Source organism: Macrobrachium rosenbergii, chromosome 55, assembly GCF_040412425.1.
Source record: "Macrobrachium rosenbergii isolate ZJJX-2024 chromosome 55, ASM4041242v1, whole genome shotgun sequence".
NCBI lineage: Eukaryota > Metazoa > Arthropoda > Malacostraca > Decapoda > Palaemonidae > Macrobrachium > Macrobrachium rosenbergii.
This window is the reverse complement of record NC_089795.1, coordinates 19,070,374-19,092,742: the sequence shown is the minus strand read 5'-3', so window position 1 is coordinate 19,092,742 and position 22,369 is coordinate 19,070,374. Positions and strand designations below refer to the sequence as shown.

The 22,369-nt window shown below is 36.9% G+C and overlaps 1 protein-coding gene across 1 annotated transcript in view; it reads right to left on the bottom strand.

The window, feature by feature from the left end:
• The window catches only part of mei-41 (meiotic 41), a 593,070-nt gene that overhangs the window by 221,563 nt on the left and 349,138 nt on the right, over positions 1-22,369 (bottom strand). The window contains exons 22-24 of the mRNA XM_067099620.1: positions 14,012-14,128; positions 13,601-13,848; positions 7,102-7,272 (exon numbers count right to left, since the gene is read on the bottom strand). Coding sequence (XP_066955721.1) covers positions 7,102-7,272; positions 13,601-13,848; positions 14,012-14,128 — 536 coding nt within the window. The remainder of the gene's footprint in view (positions 1-7,101; positions 7,273-13,600; positions 13,849-14,011; positions 14,129-22,369) is intronic.

The following is a 22,369-nucleotide window of genomic DNA, read 5'->3' as shown; positions in this document are numbered from 1 at the left end:
GCAAAAATTGTTTTAAATTCTAACTAAATGTTTTAACTAGAAGAAATGTTCCACAACTTACCATTAATATAGAAAATTCTTTCAGATTATACAACATCTTACAATAATCTAAGGCAGTAAGTGAGAATACTTTAGACTAAATTAATAGTGGATGTTGTCTGCAGCCTATGTCCCATGATTACATATCCTTAAGTGGCCTAGTTTAGACCGAGGACCCTAGGATCAGATAATAACAATATCTGGGCAAAATGAATCAATAGCCTACAATACGGCTACATATTAGTAAAATTTTTTCCTTTTATATACGTCTGTGCACTTAAGCATGAGCTAAATAATCCAGGACTAGCCTAGGCATTACTTTATATCAAGTTAAGTGACAACTTGTTATGAAGCATCCCATTTTTGGACTAAATAGTTAGCCTAGACCTTCTAACCTAGAACTAGATGAAATAGTAATCTGTGCTGGATGAGATGGTAACCTGGCCTTAAGGCTACATACTAAGGTAGGCAAATTGTGTTTTATGTAACCCATACCCGTAAGTGTGAATTAAATAATCCTGATTAGGCAGTAGCCTAGATTAGAGTAAGTTATTAGCCTGGCTTTAAGGTTACACATTAGTGAGTTACTGTTTTATATAGTAGACCAAATAGGACTAGATTGGATTGGATATAAAAAACAACTAACTATATTGGATATAAACAAAAAAAAAACAGACTAACTATAAGGTTACATATTAGTAAGTTTTCTGTTTTTATACAGCCTAGCCTATACATTTAAGAGTGATCGATAATAATCTGGATTAGGCAATACCCTATACTAGGTTAAGAAAAAACAAACAAGCCTAGGATTATACATACAAAAAGTATCCTAGGCTCAATAAAATAATCTAGTTTTTTTACAACTCAGTAGCATGTCTGTAAGGCTACATACTAGTATAGTCTTATGTAGCCTATATCCTTAAAGGTGATATAAATCTAGAACAGACAGTAGCCTAACCAGATTAAGTAGGAATCCCTTTTTAAGGAATATCGTACTATTAGCCTAAAACAGCGATGGCCGAATATCAGATAAAAAGGTAGTCTCAGCCACATAAAACAGAAAACCAGATTATAAGAAGATTATTTTCTTTATAGTTTATATCTCTCAAGGGGTAGGTTGTTTGTCTGACAGCAGACTGATGCATCCAACACAGAACGTTTTCACATCCTCTGGAGTGTACAACTTCTGCTAGCACGAAAGTGGCAGGAAGAGGAATTTGCTCAATCTACTGGAGGCAAATGAACTCTGACCCACAGATCATGGTGTTCTCCTCTCCAAAACACAACAAGAACTAACTCAAACAATGGCAACCTAACCAAAGGTCTCACCCCACCCAAAGGTGGTGCTCAAGGCTAGCCCCATACCAAACTGTGGGCATGTGAGAATGTAAGATCCTGTGCCGGCCCCTCTCATTCACTTAGGTAACTTGTAATCATTTGGAAGTAAATAACTAGCAAAATTTAGCAATGATAGAAAAATTGGTAAGTTTGCCATTTAACAACGTTTCTTGTTTTCTAATTTGTCACGAATTTTAAGAATATCACTTTGAAACCATAACTATGATATATTCAGATAAAGAGAAGCATATGAATGGAAGATATTGAATGTTACAAAATAGATATTGAAAAAGTGCCTTATTCAAATATTATTTAATATAAACTTTTTAATCATAATGAATTTACATCATAAAATTATCTAGTATTTGTGTTTGGCTTGTGATCTGACGTACAAAGAATTTCCTTGCATAACGGACTTGAAACGTTCATTTGATTTTTTTTGTCGTTATTTTTTTATATTGTTTGTCCAAGTGAATTTGATCACTTGTGTAAGATTTGTGGAATGTGTGTGTGTGTGTGTGTGTGTGTGTGTGTGTGTGTGTGTGTGTGTGTGTTGTGTGTGTGTGTGTGTGGTTGGTTTGCAATGTTGTTGGTTGTGTGATTGTTGAGCGAAAGACACTCAGAAGCTGTGAACTGGACCCAGTTGTGGGCTTTGAGAACAGTTCCATGTCTGTCGCCATAAGCCCACCTGCAAGAAGGATTGTTTTGTGTCACTGATTGTAAACAGGCCTGTGTTTGGGAAAGACTTTGGTAGTGTGTCCTATCAAACAATGCAGTGAAGTAAATCTACAGTGTGTGCCTTGGGTCTTAGGACACTGTTAATTACCAACACTCTGAACTTTGTGGGGCTAGCGGCAACGCTGTTTAAAGCTTGGATGAATGTTTCTGCCCTTTGTGAGGCTATAGAAGTGAGCTGGGTACGTGGTATTTGTTTATGTGCAATGTAATTCATGTAGCACTTGCCATGACGTAGCAATTTCACTTGGTCATAGAAATTTAGGTCATTATTTCAAATTGTACGCTTATTTCATATTGGAATTATTTTGTGTTTTAGATGTTTGGGCGGAGTGCTGTCCTGGTGCCTGTTGTGCTTACTGGTAGCCTATGTGGGGATGCCATATGTGAGTATAAGTGATTTGTGCGTAAATGAAACAATTTGTTTATTATGGATTTATTGTTTGTAGAACTAAGTATGCATCTTTTTTTACAATCAACTGATGTAAGCTGTTTGTTTGCATCATAAGTCTCTGAAAGTCACTGAAGCATTATAAGAAACTGAGAATAAAGAAACTGAGGCTTGAAGAGGTTATTTTAGCTACCCACTAGTCTAGACAGGCCCCTCCCTGCTGACGATTGCGCTTGTTGATCTGCGAGTGCGGTTGTGGATCCTAATAGTTATATTGGCCCCCCAGAGATAAGGAGATTTTACAATTCGGTATGGCTGCTGTTATCTGCAGCAGCTGCATTCAGCGGATTCTACAAAGATGCTAAGGTCATTTCCCTAAGATTATTGCATTCACAACTGAGCAAAATGACCTGAAAATGCTGCTCTAAATCAGCATGAAGAGGTAGAAGATGGGAAAATTGCTCAGGACCAAAGGATTCCCACAAGCCTGGACTACTGTCTTTCCTAGAAAAGAGGAGGCCACAACAGAATTCTGCTCTCTCACTCACTCCTAATCCCATCTGGCAAAAACCTCTCATTGGAGAAGGCAGATAGGATCCTACAGGTTCATGATCCAAACAGAATTTGGACCTCAATCCTGATGCCCCTCTGCTCTGATGCTTGGTTGTAACTGAGATGAGGAGAAGAGAGGGAGAGATTTTACTCTCTCATATGCCTTATACCCATGCAGCAAACTGTGCCTGTGAGAGGTGGAAGAGATCAAAGGAGATCTCTCCCTTGAGCAGGAGTGCTTCATATTGCATAAGCCCTGAAAAGTGCATGCAAGCCAAGTAAAGAGGTGCAGGGGCCTCCTTATGCCCTACAAAGGTGAATTTGAGATAGAACCTGTCCTGTTGCTTGCTCAGGAATAGTTTGAGGACTGTGCACAGACCAGTGAGCAAACAGGTTCCACAAGCTTACTCCACTGCAGTCAACAGCGCTGCTGGGGGCAACACTGAGCTGCAACCTGCACCCAGTCCACAGAATGCAGGGAAGGGGATCGAGGGCTGCACACGGCTGTCCCAATGTGAGCATGCAGAATGGCACAAACCCTGCCTGGGATATGATAATCACTGAAAGGGGAAGTGGCACTTCTGCTCTCCTACCCAGAAGTGAGCTTGGGAAGTCCACCTGGACTTCTGCAAGGCCTTGGAGTCCCTTTCTTCTTCCTCCTGCACTCAGGTTGAGTCCAAGGATGAGGGGGTGGAGGAGGAAGATAAGCCTGAAGATGAAAAACAAACAAAGAGGAAGATAAAGGAAGAAAAACAACAAGAGTGCTTCTTCCTTTTTTTTAAAGTTCTTGGTGACCCTCAACTCCAAAGGACTGGTTGAGGCTGGAGGGGGTGAAGTCACAACACCTACTGGTTCAGCTACAGACAACACGGCCACCACTGGAGGATCACCTGCAGCAGAAAAGGTAGCCACAGGAACTGCAGAAACAGCAGCATACACATCAGTGATTTGTTTACTATGATTCCTTCCTGCCAGTGAGATGAGGAAGGCAGTGAGTGACAAGTTACCTGGAAGGTTAAGATTAGGAATGATTTTATGAAGGCATTCAAAAGAAAACATCTTCCTACTGGCTTCCTCATCTCAAATGAGGGATGGACAGGTTGGCAGGTCAAAGGAGAGCTAATCCTTCTAGGAGGGAAAGACCCAGGTGTAGGTGGAAGAGGAACAGCAGCCAGTGTCAAGAAGGAACTTGAAAAGTTCAGCAATATCACCATTGCAGTGTTAACCCCAAGGAACCTAGTGAAATCTTCCTGACCCTCTTTCCTCCCTTGCTGTACTTCTTCCACTGATGAGAGGGCCAAGAAGCACATTCATCAAAAGGAAGGGAATGAGTAAATTCCCTGCCTGTACAATAAGAGCAAAGTACAAACGGGCCTACTGATATGGGAGACATGAAGCAACCACAATACCACCCTCCCCACAACCATCATGCCACACTGGTCATGTTTCTTCTCCACAGAAAAAGTAAAAAACCACCAGACACAAGAAGGTAAAAGAGAACAATAGTGGCAAGCTACTAATTCACATCCAAGAATACAGTGATAGCACTGGGAAGGAGGAGCATGAGTGCCTTCTCATGATGGCGCCCAAAGACTTGATAGCCATTCCAGCTTGCACTTACAGATACTCCTTACATGAAAGGTGATAGTTGTATCCCCATAGGAAAAAAACTCCTTTCAGGGTGGGGGGATACATCCATTGCCATCCCAACCTGTTGGAGATGATACAGCAACCCCACAGGAATAACTTCTAATGCATGGGTGCTAGTCTGCTATAGTCATCTGCTGTAAGTGAGCATTAATCATCTAATTAAGTAGTGGATGATCCTCAGAGTACTCTATAATTTCTACGAGAATAATTTCATGAAAATGTTTACAAAAAAACATAGAATCAATTTCACTTTCTCTTTCTGACACCTGCAAAATACAGAATGTTAGAAGATTTTGTCATAGTGACTCCTCTAGTTAGCAATAAACATAGAAGCAAAGATTAAGAGTTCATTTTTGGCTAATTGCCTGATTTAGAGAAATGAAAAAATATCCTTCATAGATTTGTAAAGCGAAAAAACTCGTCTATAATTGTATACAAATCGCTTAGCAATGAGTAATTTTTTTAGCAAAATTAGATTTTGACTGCCTGACCACAAGTTTTTTACCCATAGACCTTCATAGATTTCACTTAGCAGAGTATACTGCAAGTTAGAGACTGCCTGACCACAAGTTTTTTACCCGAACTAAAATTCTGACACCTGACCCATGAACTGTAAACAATGCAAACAGAATGTTAGAATTTATTGCAAAATTTAAACGATTGAATAACTGAATCAAGAGTCACAATCACACTTAATATACATATGTACTTGAACATCAAATGATTAAGATTTACAGTAAACCACTGTCACAAAAAATGTGTAAATGACATAATATTTGAATATTACTAGATCCTAAAATTTTTTTTGACCATTTTGGAGTCAAAGTAGAACTTTTTCATCTTATTACCAAGATGTAAAATCCAGTTTCACCTCCTCAATCCTTCCCACCTAAATTCAAATTTGAGCTAATTACAAGCATTGGCTTTGTTATGAAACAAACTGAATTCATTAAAAAAGTGATTTTTTCATCAAAACTCCTTACTCATGGTGCAAGTTCCTCCTACCATACTTTTCTCACACCTCATGGATCAGACAAAAAAAATACAGTTTGTTATGAAACAAACTGTTAGCAAAAAAAAGTGATTTTTCATCAAAACTAAGGGGATCAACCAGCAAATGTGCTCTGATGATTGCTCTTTTTTTTATTTTAAAGGGATTGTAGCATGCATCTGATTCTGTAAACATGAAATGGAGCCAATGATAAATTGTGGACTGGCATGAAAAAATTTTTCAAAAATTATGTTCCACCAAATAATGCTATGTATTCACTAGTAAACATTAGATTTTCTTCAGATTATAGTTACCCCTTGTATGATGGTTATTTGCTTCTCAACCATCTTCATTTGTGGAATGTTAGTTGTTGACTGATGTGCGGCCATCAGCAGATATCTTAAAATCAGTGTATATGTTCAATCAGTAGTGTCTTAGTTTCAAATAAAAAGGTCAAGTGCTTATTTCATCTAAATGATATTTACACTGATTATGATATATTACAAGAAGGCAATCTCATCAGGAAACCAGATAAAGACAAACTCCTATGTGCATTAAGCACAGAGGGTATAAAAGGATACTTCACCTCAATCCCTTGACAGAGAAAAATTAACAGCTCTACTAACTACTCATGAAGAAAGGAGTGGGTAAAATCATACAAACAGGTTCAGTAAGCAACTATGATCCCAAAGCATATGCAATAGCATGCCTGGTTCCACTCTTTTTATTCTCTATGTGACAATAAGGATATAGTGTTCCCTGGCAAACTGCAGGTAGGCAGTTCAAATCCCCTGATGTTTGTCTTTATGGACAGACTGCCAGCTTATAATGCACATTTCACCTAATTGCCTTTTGGGAGGAGAATTGACAAGCCTATTTACAACAGATGGGGCACAGAGTGGGTAAAACCACAGATATGGGTTCACCAAGCCCAGTATGACTTTGAAGTACAGCTATGCAGCAGCATACCAGCATCCATTCCTTTTATCTCTTCTGTGGGTAAATCGATAGGGTATTGGCTGTTGCAAATCACAGAGCAACAGTTACAATCCCAAAGAGGAGGTTTGTCTTCCTCATTAATTACAAAGCAAAAATGTAGCTTATAAATACATTTTTTTAATCATCAAGTGACAAAAACTGCAAGTAAACCTTAAGTTACAGTTTGGCGATCAGGTAACATTTGTCAAATACACAACACCTGGCAGCCCAAATGACAGATTTACCAAAGACCGATCATTGCAAAAACCCGTTTGTATGAACAGCATGTGGATAGAATGACACAAAGCATTGGAAAAGTAACACAAGGTATCTCTTCTGTTACAATCAACAAAATGCTTGCAAGAAAAATCAGAAAACAAATATGGCAAAACAACAGCAACAAAAATTCAAGGATTTAAAGACTTACTTGTATAAAAAATTTGTCCATGCATTGCATCCTACATCATAAAATTCTTCATCTCGTAACTTGAGGGATGTCTTCAGTGATGCTAAAACTTTATGTGCAACTGAAGATATATGTTGTTTCCCCATGACTAAAATAAGATCACTCAATGACCACAAAGCCGACCTTTTTTCCCTGCAAATATGGAATTACATATAAAAATGGGAAATACTGTATTAAACAAAGTGATTTGTTGTATCCAAATTCAATTACAGCATACTTGCAACTTTAGAATTACTTCATTGAGTATTTCAAGATATAAACAGTTAAAATTCAGTGATAATTTTGCAAAATCTTGACATTATATCTTATTTTCAGTGAAATTTTTCTCAATACTACACTTACTGTTATTGCCATTATTTTCTTTGGAAAAAGATGAAGTAAGTACTGTCAAAAAATTATTTCATATACTCTTTGGAGAAGATAAACTATTGTCTAATGAACTGTGTTTTATAAAAACATCACCTCAATTACCCACATCTGCAACCTGGCACTAGCTGCATGCAGTCACAGCCCACCACAATACATATGTGGATATACTGTATATACAATGAATAAAAAGCCTTCTGCTTGGTTTGTGACACTGCATGAGCAGATCGAATGTAATGGTAATGCTGTTAGCATCACATACCACACTGATAAAGGGATACTGTGGGGGATAGGCCAAGGTACTTGTATTCGAGGTGTGAGGGCTGGGACAAAGAGTAGAATGGGAAAGGCTGGGAGAGCACTCTTATGCTTGGGAGGTTTCCTGGCTATTATTGGCTCAAAAGCAATGTCATATAAGTCATTTCATTTATCACCTATGAGTGACTGAGAAGAGACACATCATGAATACATCACAGAAGTTTCACAGCTGGGAGAGCACTCTTCTGATTGGGAATTAAGCAATGACGTCAAATACAACATCATTTTGTTCACTGCCTCTAAGTGGCTGAAAGAGATGCATCATGACTGCATCACATAAGTTTCGTTCTCTCACTGGCTGCTCCTCTCACTTCCCTACACCTCCCTTACCTCTGATGGACAACTCCAACCGTGGCAATGAATTCATGACTGCTTAAACTTGCAAACAAAATTAAAACAGAAAACAATATTGTAGGTTAAATATAAGAAATCAAAGTATTTCCTGGCATCAAAGATATAAAAATAAGGTGGCTACACTCACAAGTTGATTACTGTTTTGGGTGGTATGCTGCACAAATTCAAATGTCTCAGTGGATTGAAGAAATGTGACTTCTGCTGGTACAGCATATTGATTATTGTAATTTTTTTAATACACTTAGTTTAAAATAATGTTTTTTATTTTTCCAAATTCACCAATTTTAATATTAAGTAACCTTTTTGAAAGTCGACATACCGGCAAACTCAAATTCTTGAACAGATCACAAAGTAACATACACAGTATAAACTGCCCAGTGATGTTGTCTTAAACTTTTCTTGCCTATCAGTGTCTAAATGTGTGCTTGTGCATAAGTGCACATATACAAATCCTTGTATCATCCAAAACACGTCATAAATCAACTCAGGCAATGAATTATTACTTGAGTAAACAGGTAATGGAATATTTTTACTGATAAACACAATTATATAAATCACATTTTATTAAGGAATATTAACTTCTAATGAAATAATCATGCACAATGCAAGAGTGATATTACCCCTTCAACGCCGACTGGACGTATTTTACGTCGACAAAAATTGTCTGTCGGGTGCCAAGTGGACGTAAAATACGTCGACTACAAAAAGTTTTTTATAAATATTCGCGGAAAAATACTTATAGGCCTCGTTTGCAAAAAATTTTAAATCTTGCCCCTTGAGGGATGCTGGGAATTCACGGATCATGCTGTTTTGTTTACAAGCGTGATCCAGCTGCGCATGCGCGAATTTCTTTCTTATCCCAAAAGAAAGCATCAGCTAACTCTGCTGAAAATCTCAGAAATTCTTTAGTCACTTTGTCGTACTTTGTGCACCGTTTTCTATTAGCCTTTACATCAAGTTTTATATGTGAAAATGTGCGCAATTTCATGTATAATACAACAAAAAATAACTCATGGTTGTAGCTTTTATCAATTTTGAAATATTTTCATATAAATCACGATAAGTGCCAAAATTTCAACCTTCAGTCAACTTTGACTCGACAGAAATGGTAAAAAAATGCAATTGTAAGCTAAAACTCTTACATTCTAGTAATATTCAATCATTTACCTTCATTTTGCAACAAACTGGAGGTCCCTAGCACAACATTTCGATTTATGGTGAATTTTTGAAAAAAAATTTTTCCTTACATCCACCCTAACTGCCGAAAATCTCAGAAATTCTTTAGTCACCTTGTCATAATTTTTGCACAGTTTTCTATTAGGTGTTACATAAAGTTTTATATACGAAAATGTGCGCAATTTCATGTAGAATACAACAAAAAATAACTCATGGTTGTAGCTTTTACCAATTTTGAAATATTTTCATATAAATCACGATAACTGCCAAAATTTAAACCTACGGTCAACTTTGACTCGACCAAAATGGTCGAAAAATGCAATAGTAAGCTAAAACTCTTACATTCTAGTAACATTCAATCATTTACCTTCATTTTGCAACAGACTGGAAGTCTCTAGCACAATATTTCGATTTAAGGTGAATTTTTGAAAAACTTTTCCTTACTTCCAAAAAATCTCAGAATTTCTTTAGTCACCTTGTCGTAATTTTCGCACCGCTTTTCTATTAGGCGTTACATAAAGTGTTATACATGAAAATGTGCACAATTTCATGTAGAATAGAAAAAAATAACTCATGGTTATAGCTTTTATCAGTTTTGAAATATTTTCATATAAATCATGATAAGTGTCAAAATTTAAACCTACAGTCAAATTTGACTTCGACCAAATGGTCGAAAAATGCAATTGTAAGCTAAAACTCTTACATTCTAGTAACACTCAATTATTTACCTTCATTTTGCAACAAACGGAAGTCTCTAGCACAATATTTCGATTTAAGGTGAATTTTTGAAAAAACCTTTTCCCTTACCTCCGTCTTGTGGTAACTGGCTTGAAAATCTCAGAATTTCTTTAGTCACCTTGTCATAATTTTACACCATTTTATATTACGCGTTACATAAAGTGTTATACATGAAAATGTGCGCAATTTCATGTAGAATACAACAAAAAATAACTCATGGTTGTAGCTTTTATCAATTTTGAAATATTTTCATATAAATCACGATAAATAGAAAAAATGTGACCTTCGGTCAACTTTAACTTGAGTGAAATAGTCGAAAACTGCAATTGTAAGCTAAAACACTTACAGTCTAGTAATATTCAATCAATTGCCTTCATTCTGCAACAAACGGGAAATCTCTAGCACAACATTTCAATTTATGGTGAATTTAAAAAAAAAAACCTTTTTTACGTCCGCGCGTTACGAATTCATGCATCATTTTGTGATAATATTTTCTCTGTGTTGCTTTGATCGTTTTACAATTTGTTATATACCAAATTCATCGCAATTTAGTGTACAATACAACGAAAAAAAAAAACTCATTAGCTTTAACCCTTTTGCTCACAGCACGATTTGCATACAATATATGAAATTTTTTTTCGTGCTGTCATATATTCCAATATTTATATATGATAATGATTTTTTTTTATTTCTGATGGTTGCATACTAAACTTCAGGCAATGACAAAAGAAGGAGCCAAAAATGAACTCTTAATCTTAAAAACTAAGCGTGCTGTGATTTTTTGAAAAAAACTTTTTTTCCGCTTCGCCCTAACTCCCGAATGCCGCCAGCATATGGCAGACACTTTTGTAAATAAAGACTCGGCATTTAAGGGTTAATGCAACTGCTTACAGAAGTGCAAATTAACTGGTAATTGACAAATCAACAGAACTTTTTCAATGTAAATTTAATTAAACAGCACTTGATAAAATTAATATACCTAATGGAATGTGATTAACCTTTAAACGCCGAGCCTCTATTTACAAAAGTGTCTGCCATATGCCGGCGGTGTTCAGCAGTTAGCGCTGAAGCGGAAAAACAGTTTTTTTTAAAATCACAGCACGCTTAGTTTTTAAGATTAAGAGTTCATTTTCGGCTCCTTTTTTTTGTCATTGCCTGATGTTTAGTATGCAACCATCAGAAATGAAAAAAATATTATCATATATAAATATTGAAATATATGACAGCGCAAAAAAAAATTTCATATATACTTGTATACAAATCGTGCTGTGAGCAAAAGGGTTAAAGCTAACGAGTTATTTTTTTTTCTTTGTATTGTACACTAAATTGCAATGATTTTGGTATATAACAAATTGTAAAACGATCAAAGCAACACAGAAAAAATATTATCAGAAAATGATGCATGAATTCATAATGCACGGATGTAAAAAAAAGTTTTTTTCAAAAATTCACCATAAATCGAAATATTGTGCTAGAGACTTCCTGTTTGTTGCAAAATGAAGGTAATTGATTGAATATTACTAGACTGTAAGTGTTTTAGCTTACAATTGCAGTTTTCGACCATTTCGGTCGAGTTAAAGTTGACCAAAGGTCGAATTTTTTCTATTTATCGTGATTTATATGAAAATATTTCAAAATTGATAAAAGCTACAACCATGAGTTATTTTATTGTTGTATTCTACATGAAATTGTGCACATTTTCATATATAAAACTTTATATAACGACTAATATAAAACGGTGCAAACATTACGACAGTGACGAAAGAATTTCTGAGATGTTCAGCCGAGTTACCGTGTGGATGTAAGGAAAAAGTTTTTTTCAAAAATTCACCATAAATCAAAATATTGTGCTAGAGACTTCCAATTTGTTGCAAAATGAAGGTAAATGATTGAATATTACTAGAATGTAACAGTTTTAGCTTACAATTGCATTTTTCAACCATTTCGGTTGAGTCAAAGTTGACCGAAGGTTGAAATTTTGGCACTTATCGTGATTTATATGAAAATATTTCAAAACTGATAAAGCTACAACCATGAGTTATTTTTGTTGTATTCTACATGAAATTGCGCACATTTTCATATATAAAACTTTATGTAACAACTAATATAAAACGGTGCAAACATTACAACAGTGACGAAAGAATTTCAGAGATGTTCGGCCGAGTTACCGCGCGGACGTAAGGAAAAAGTTTTTTTCAAAAATTCACCATAAATTGAAATATTGTGCTAGAGACTTCCAATTTGTTGCAAAATGAAGGTAAATGACTGAATGTTACTAGAATGTAAGAGTTTTAGCTTACAATTGCATTCTTCGACCATTTCGGTCGAGTCAAAGTTGACCGAAGGTTGAAATTTTTTGTAGTCGATGTACAGTACATCCACTTGTCACCCGACAGACAATTTTAGTCGACTTATGATACGTCCAGTCGGCGTTTAAGGGATAATAAAACTGTTAATCAATACTTACATATTTACCAAAGGTTTCAAACAACGATCTAAAATAGTCTAAGATACCTGCTTCTGACGTTTCAGATGACGTAAGGATAACATAAAATTCTGTGCCACACAAAATACATGACAATACTGTAATGCTGTAATACATCTTTAATAAGCCCTGCACACACACACAGATTGAACAAAATATTTATTAGAATTTTAGTGTGGAGATACTAAAATACATTTGCAAAATGGTAGCTACCTGTTCAATATAAAATTAGCAAGTGCACAAATACATGATGTGTATACATACATACATGCATCACTTTGAGATAAACTATAGTTCACACTTGCTGTGTTTGTTTGCCTTTCTCTTTCTCTGGGTTATTTTTTATAAAGAAAAGATTTTTCAATCAAGTCCTGACCACATGCATAATGCATATTTGGCATTGCTCACAGAGGAGAGAGAGAGAGAGAGAGAGAGAGAGAGAGAGAGAGAGAGAGAGAGAGAGAGAGAGAGAGAGAGAGAGAGAGAGAGAGAGAGAATTTGTTAAATCCTCTATATATCTTTTTATATTCAGTATACTGCAGTTTGATTTTATGTTGTAGTTAATCTTACCTGGTAACATACAGTTCTAAACTGTATGTATACAGTACTCACCAAATCTTTATCTTTCCATGCAATCTGATTTTCATACAGTGTATGTGCACAGTCCTGTAGTGTATTCTTTGTTGTTTACAAGCATAAGCAGTACTATATAATGACATAACAGAAGGAAAAAGTTGGTGAAATTGCTGCATTCCATTGGCAGAGCTTTTGCTGTATCTGCAAACTTCCAATATTTGCAAGGGCCTTGGCTGTATTCATGCAGAGAATTGAGGTAATTTGTATATTTAAGAAATATTCTCCAACAAGGGTGTATGCCAGGAATGAAAAAATATTGTATGTTTATAAATACTAAAATTAATTACAAACTATTTTTAAAATCTTTAAAGTTTTTTGCCTTGGTGTATTGCCCTAGGGCCATATACAAAAAGAGTGCCAATGCAATCAAAATCAAGTTTTTATTACTTGTACATTGTCGAAGATGAAACAAGTTTACTGTCTAAGAAACCCAAAATTCCCAGTAAACGTGGTGAGAGATATTCTGCAATTCCTTTCAAGTTTCCTGAAGAAGATAAACCACTCTCAAAGCTCTTCTTAGATTTCTTAGTTGTACTCTCAGCACTTTCAAATTCAGCATCCCTCATGTGGGAAAATTCTCGCAGTACAGCAGCACGATGATCATGAAGACCAAGCACAAGTTCATTAACTTGATTCTGTAATTATCATACGTGAAACCAGAATCAAATACTGTATAACATTATATATATTAGAACTAATTTTGTATAAACATGATTTAGTTGATCAGTAACATCACTGAAATATATCACAGAATCACAGGTTCTTGACAATGATACTTAAAGAAAACAAACTACTTACTTGTACTGAACAACGTCTGATGTTATGAATTGCTATGTCTGTTGTATCAGCGATGAAGTTCAATACAGTCACTTGCTCTTCTTCAGACAGATTAAAGACGAGATATGGCAAGATGTGCTAGGAAATTAAATTTTTATTATTACATAATAATTTTAATTTCTAAATTTATCTTCCTTGCCCTTTTCAACAATTTGATGATATGTGTTAATATTCATTTCTTTAAAACTTGATATTCAGTTAAAATGATCATACAAAGTGATTTTCCTACACATCTGCTAGTGTTATAAAATCAAAGAAATCCTTTCAATATAGAGGATAAGGAAAATGTTGATCTGTTTTGCACAAAAAAAAAAAAAAATTTTAACATAAGAAAAACCTATTTTTGGTAGCCGCTGTGAGTCCTCAAAGGAGTTACACTCTCATGGTCTCTGTAAGACGGACCAATCAATTACAAACAATTCTGTTATAGCTGGTCTTGGCCAGAATAGTGCTTGTTGGCACAGTGACAGAATATAAAGGATTTATGACAGGAGGGCTCTATCTCCTGTCCTACAGCGACTACCTCAACTCTCTACATCTCATTCGCACAGAAGTGACAACAGCATATGCCATTTCCTCATTACATGGCCAGATCTGCTCTAGATAAATGTTCACCCCAGTCCCATGCCTTTTTGTCAGGGACGGTGGGTGGGTTTGAGGACCCACAGTGGCTACCAAAAATAGGTTTTCCCTACACCAAAACCTGTTTTTTAATAGTATAGCAGTTGTTCATCCTCAAAGGAGCTTACCAAAGAAACTGACAGGTGATGAAATGGCTTAGCTCCTAAAAAATATATCCCAACAACCCAGATCAATTTTTGGTCCAAAGTGTAGTCACAGGTTATTAACCATTTTCTTTATTTTGAATACCCATGGGATTGGCTGCGGGATTATTGCACCTTCCCAGCAAAGTCTCAGCATGACCACCATTCTCATGGCAATAGTGTTTCAGGACTTTTTTTATTCATGGTAAAGTCACAGGTTATTAACTGTTCTCTATATTCAAGATACCCATTATGGTCTGGCACTAAAGAACAGGAAATACATGAACATATAAATGTATTATCCCTTGTGGTTCTACAGTGACTTGATTACCTCATTATATCAGGTCTGGCTGCAAGTTATTGTGCCTTCACCGATTCAGGAATACTGCCTTTAATAACCACTCCATGCACTCAAAGACTTCTTTGATGGTAACATTTCCGAAAAAAGTTAATGATGTACTCACCTTTTGCATGTCATGCAACTGAGGGCCACTAAAATAATTCTCAGCCCATGTTTGTGCTAGGGTGTACGAAAAATATTACCATCTGCGATGTTTGCCATGACATCTAGGTAAACCTTAAGTGCTAGAACCAGGTACAGTATAATATTTCATATGAAATACTTACTTCCTTTGTCAGGAAAGGGAATTTTCCCTTTAAAAAACCCCCTCATTCTTGGCCATGAATGATAGGTCAGGAGACAACAGTAAATGACAACTACTGTAGGTATATGAGTGGTGAAATGTTGTCCTTGTCTAAGAGAGCCCAGTAAGCTAATCCGAGCTCCTGATGTCAAAGCAGTCAAGAAGACTGCCTCTTGCAGCCTATGAGTTGTATTTGGCCCATGAATTGAGGGGATGACAAGAATTTAAGAACCTTATTCAGGGACCAGTTAATAGGAAACCTTGCAAGAGCTGACCTTTGCAGTTTAAAAGACTGGAGAACAGAATTAACAATTTCTATATTCAAATCAATTCCAAAATCATAAGGCACAGGTTCCACCAATGCTGTCTTGTATGCCATGATTGTTGAAATAACAAGGCACTTGACCTTAAAAGATAATAAAATGTAAAACTGTTTTAGCAGATTTCAACTGGGCTCTCTCCCATACAGACTGGGATGTCGGATAGATGAAGTCTAGTTTTTGCACTAGGTACCTAGCAATGTTAGGCAAATAATCTTCATGGCAACACTAGATTTAGAAATCCACATGCGAAGGTCATGGCTCAGAAAGGAGGATGCCTGGATGGCTTCCCCTCCTGTCTGGGACAGAACAACAGACAGCAATGGAATCTATTCTCTTGCCTGTTGTTGAAGAAATAAGAACCAAATGATCATTTGGCTAATCTAAGGCCACTAGGCAAGCGGTTCCATTGAAAACTAGTAGATTGTTCAAAGTCTTCAAAATTTGGGACAATGAAGGAAAAATGTAAGTCATCCTCCATTCATTCCAGTCTTTTAGGAATGCAAATGCACCTCTTGCTATTGCCTGAACGTCCATGTTCACAGACACATACACTAGAAGGTGATGGTTCTCGCACATGAAAACCAGTCCACTTCTTGATATGGAAGCATATTAGCAATTACAGTCACCACCCTACTTACAAACATTCAAGAGATATGAACAGACAAGGTCACAAGTTAAAATTGTGTTTGGAACGCTCCCCTTTGCCACTTGTAAGTTTAAATTTTGCCCTGCGTGCCTATTCTGCCTAGTAAGAATTTTTGCAAAGAGCAGAACAAAAGAAAAAAAAGAACCTGTTCCTTTAACCCCTTCCTTCATTATCCCAAGTACTCTCTACCATGTATATCCTTCTTACAGTTACGAGAATACTCATTCATACTTGTAAAATATTCCTAATTTCTATCCTTTCAATTTACCTTATTCTTTGATGAATTCCCATTTCTACATTTCCTCTCCCTAAAAGAAACATTTATTATATATTTTTGTCAACTGATGGAGGTGTGCATTGTTTACTTTATAAACTTCCAATGTCGGATGCTGCTCCTGCGAAATTCTCTCGAAGTTCATAACTTCCAAAGCATGGCAAAAATACTAAATTTTGAATGTTGCATAAATCTAGATTTTATTTTCTTTCCACCTTCCTAACGTCCAAATGAATTCTTTATAATACTGCATGATTTAAAAATACACTGGAAAAACTATAATCTATGACTCACGAGGTAACTCAGGAATGTAAGAGTCAAAAACAATTATGCACTACTGTACATATTAAAAACCAATTCATGAACAATTCAAGATATGAACAGACATCCAGAACATAACTTGTTTGTAAGTTTGGTAGTGATTACACAGACTTGAGAGGAGCTCAGCATGAGCCTAATCTCTTGACATAAAACATTGCCGCTATACTGTCTAGGGCAAACAACATATGGGTCCCTTTAGGAGATTTCAATTTTCTGAGATGGAAAGACAGCCCATAGCTCCAGGAAGCTGATAAGACACTCCTTCAAAATAGGTGACCATCTTCCCCCTAACAATCCTCCCAAAGGCCTCCCCAACCTGTCAAGGATGCATCTGTACATATTATCACTCGTATGAACGGTGGAGTCAGGTCAGTCTGTTTGCCAGAGACCCCTTCCAAGTCCATGGACAAAGTACCTTCAGTATCTTCCCAATCTCAGATGAAGTCAATCAAACAGCCTTTTCCTGGCGAGATGAAGATTCTGTTTAAACCCTACTCACAATTTCAGGATTAGATTTACCATGGAACCAAACTGTAACAGGTCCAGACTTTGTTCCAATTGTCATCTGGAAAAGCTGGGCTGTGCAAGGAATTTTCTCAGGACCTGCCTTACTCTGGTTTGAGTGTTCTTGGGAAGAGACAGCTGGCTGTGAAGAGTAGCCCAACAAAGTCTCAGTCTCAGAAAAAGTCTTCTATTAAGAAACCTTTTGGCTGGAGTCTGTCAACTACCACTTCCAGGTTTCATCAGCACTCTTCTCTGGTGGCTCCTAGATTACCCAATCATCTAGGTAGGCCACCAGTTAAATTCCTTCATACCTGAGCTCCCATAAAATAAATAAGTACAGTTTATATAAAAATTTATGCAAACAATATGTTTGTTCACATCTGACGGGTCAAGGACGACCCTTCATTCAGAGGAATGCTTTTTGGGGATGCTGAAGAGTGGTGATAAATAAAGCTGTCTTTCTTTATGGTCCCTTTTTAAAAGAGGTCTGGTTTTTGGAAAAAACTACTTTTGAGGAGGGAGAGGGTGAGACAATCTCTACGCTAGCTCACTGAAAATTTTACTGTGTCCCCATGGGGAGGACTTCCACTGCATGTGATGCTGTAAAAGGAAACCACAACCATGCAAGTCCTATTGGGCTCCACCTCTTCCCTTCCTTGTAATATGCAGTCCAGGAGTTGATTTTTCTTTTCCCTGATAGGAGCATCTTGTCTGCTTTGCTATTGTTGTCCTTTCTTCTGTCGTCAGTGGGGTCCTTTAGTAGTGACTGGAAACTTGCATGGCTCTGATTCACACCAAGCTTTCTTAGGCTAAGGATGAGGAAACTCTCAAGAGTATTGTTTCCCAGATTCCCCTTTTTCAAGAACAGTATATATTGTGCAATTCTGTTGTCGGGCCCGTTCAATGAGTTGTGCAACAACACACTCTTCAAAAAGTCCCAACAGATGGGGGAAGAATGCAATAGGGAGGTTACACTGGGGAGCAAAATGTTGGAGCCCACCAATCCTTTCCTGCAAGCCTTAATGCAACACTAAAAAGGCATAGAGTGCTCCCAATAGGGTCCACATAAGTGTTTTGGCTACTGCAGTAAACACTGTTCTGGAAGACTCAGGAAGCTCTTTAAAAGGTGGGGCATAGTATAAAATCCAGCCATGGCTGTCCTAAGATTTTTCTGGTAGGGGTCCCAAACTGCTGGGTAGCCATGTCCAATCGGATGTTTTTTCCTCTCAAAAGGGAGGACAAGTGTTACCCATTCATTTGTAGCACTATTACATACTGGGAGGAGGAGACAAATGGCTTCATTTCTGCTAGTCATCACAAAATTCTGACATTCTGTCTTCACATGACTGATTACTTCAAAAGTGCAGAGACAAGGCTGATGCCTTCCAGAAAGGTCACTGGTTCTGTAAAATTTTTGTTGTACTATACTTTCCATTAAACTGGAGAATGGTTGCTTCTATGGCTTTCATTGCCATTAGGTAGGATGCCCATCTCCTTCAACAGTTTCTGAATTCATACTTAAGGAGGAACCAATTACCATTTAGTATTAGGAAAGGCTGCTCTGTCCAAAAATTCTATATGCTTAACCTCAATCAGTTTTCCTTTCATTAATGAGTTATTTTTTCATCTAGTGAAAGGATGCACATCAAGGTGTCTCGCTAAGGAATATCAGTATCATTCTCAGGGGCAGATATTGGTGCCCTAACTACATTTTGAGTTGAGGTTTTATGGTCCAACCTAGTCTTATTATTGTTACCTGTCAGGGCTCTGGGAGTGAGTAGCCTGTCTCTCATTATCCATTCTGATCTCAACAGGGATCTAGACACCTGATTCAACTTCTTTTTGCTCTTGGGTTTTTTACTGCCCTGTTCCCATGACCTAAGACTTTTGGTGAGAAAAACATATCTCTGCTTGGGCAGACTGTGCAGCCTCTCAATCCTCTAGTTAAAGGATAAGCCTGCTTGAACTGACTGAGCCAAGAGTGTCGTATCAGCACTGCTTGGCAGCACAGAAGTCCAGGATAAATTACCACTCCCTAGAAGGTACACACTCTTTACATGGGGTTGGGTGACACTATCAGGGTTCCCTCAATATACCAATGCTACATGGGAAAAGCAAGATTCTCATCTGAAGTATCTCTCTCATATAAAGCAGAGGACTGTTCCCTAGATCTTCCAGAGTCAGAAGGGAAATTTCAGTGGCAATATACATTTCATGTCGGGTATCAGTGACCTCTCTCCCAAGGCTCTTCGTTTCCATCGGAGGAGCTGAAGTGGGAGTTCCTAGAATCCACTGCTTTTAGAATATTGACCCAAATGTGGATTATACTTGGAGAGGGATGGAAACCCACTGCCAAAGTTCTGCTGGAATGATGTACTGGAGTCTCCCTCTTCCATACTCCTACTGAAACCCATATCTCATAGACAGCTTAAAAATTAGCTCTTTCATCATTTAAACTTGCTGCCAAGAGCATGTTGCATATTTCACATATGTCCAGCCATCAACCAAATTCTCCTTTACCCCTTCAGGGGCTGGCTCATGGCAAGTAGTTATGATCCATTTCCACAGGCAAAAAGCAGACTGAGCAATTCCCTGTGGCACAGGTAATATGTAGGTCCTCCATAATAGTAGCCCAGTAGTGATAAAAGGAACAAGTGTTTAATAAAAACTATCTAGTGTTAGCTATCTATATCAATGCATAGGCAGTGACCACTTCAAATTAACACATGCTTACGTGGCCACAGGTACAATTCATAGTATGATATATATGGCCCAATGATCAATGGGTTATATCCATAAAATAGTAGTACTGTAATGTATTAAAATATCAATTCACAATTACTACAATAACATTGCCTTCAAGTATTTACTCACAAATGCTTCTTAACTCAATTAAGACAAAACTAAATGAATATCCATACTACATATTTCTACATATTTCACAACCTTTCATTACCCAGTCTATTCACAAACAACAGGTTATGTAGCCTATAGGCTACATTTGTTGGTAAATAATCAAAATCAATAATTCTTGGAATTACCATACCAAAAATATATAAAATGAGTATTTCTAAGATTTTAAATTGTTTAGCAAAGCTCATCATTATGAAAAACTACTTTCATATTCTCTCAGAAAAAAGACAATTTTCTCAACATAATACCCCTTGGAAGTAGATCTGCATGAATGTATTTCCTTTAACACTTGGAGAAAACCCCGATAATAAGGATAACTGGGGAACTGTTGACATCAGAAAACCATTTAGTAAGTTATAAAATACTACAAAGGAAATATTGACCTTTAGTAAACACCAAGATTCATAAGTTAAGCATGACTGGGAACTAAAATCATGTCTATGTATCATAAACAAGAAATTAGGCTACCCCAATTGACCATTTCAATAACCTCAAATTATTTATAAATGTTAAAAAAGTTACTGAATAATGAGTTTCAATAACAAAATTGTCTAATATTACTGTCCTAATGCTAATTATCACTTTGTCAAACCAGAAAAAATGGCACAGGATTACGGCATAGCCTAGCAATCTACTCCTAACTTCTCACCTTGCAAGAGGCCTACTGGATCCCAATTTAAGTAAATATCTCTATCTGTTAAAATTTTAAGGAACCAAAACTTTTCACTGGGTCTCAAAACTAAGTACAGGCAGTCCCCGGTTATTGGTGGATGTTCGGTTCCAATGGCATGACAATAAGCGAAAATCACCGATAACCAAAAATCAGCAATTTTAGGAGCTTATCGGTGCCTCCCTTAGGTATGTATTGACACCAATATCACATTATCAGCTCTGATAAGCGTAAATTGGTGCCAAAATCGTCAATTTTCGCCACCAGACAAGCGCCTTAAAACCAGATCACCAACAACCGAGCATGCCGATAACCAGGGGTGTGCCTGTGCCTAGCTTGAGTGGTGTTATGCTGATCAAAAAACGCATAGTCGAACACAATTCCTAGAGCAAAACCTGGAGATTAGTGGACTCTTGGACAGACCAGAGTGTAATGAGGAAGATGGCCAGCACATGCTATCTCATCTGTGTGAATGGGACATAGAGCCGAGGCAGCTGTTGTAGGACAGGAGATAGAGCACTACCCTGGTTGAGACCACCTATGAGAGAACTCTTTGTAATTGGTTGGTCTGTCTTATGGAGTCCTGGGGGAACCATAAGTGTGTGACTCCTTTGAGGACGAAAAGTGGCTACGCTATAAAAAATATTAACTGTAATTTAGCCTATTTTGTAGTTACCAAATTATTCTAAATTCTTCAGTCCTGCACACTACTAATAATTTATCTTATTTTGTGGTAACAGAATCATTTCAAACACTTCAGTCCCACTTAAAATAAATAAAGAAAATAGCAATCAGACATTAGGCCTACACATGCACAGATTAATCTCTGGATCCAAAGCAGCCAGGAGAGTAAGTACTCAACAGTCAGTCTTTCAGTATGAATTGTTTTTTTAATAAAACTGATTTTTCTATATATAACCAACAATCATATTGGCCTACACTTTTCTTCATGAATCCGAACATGTCATTTCTGAACATAATAAAGATCATCTGTCAGCTGACTGACAGCATTGCACAGGCAAACTACAGCCCTTAAAGTTCCAGGTAAGAGCCTCACTTTCTCTTGCAGTCTAAATTATTACTAAGGGAAAAAAGAGCAGGGCTGGGAAGTGGAACCATTTTTGTATATTCTGAGTTTATATTGAAAAATATCAGTTGTGTTTAAAGATTTTATTTAACTTAGAAAACTATAATTTACATCAACACAAATTAAAATTTAGGAGGAAGCATCAAGCTAAGGAAGAAACCTACGAATTAATT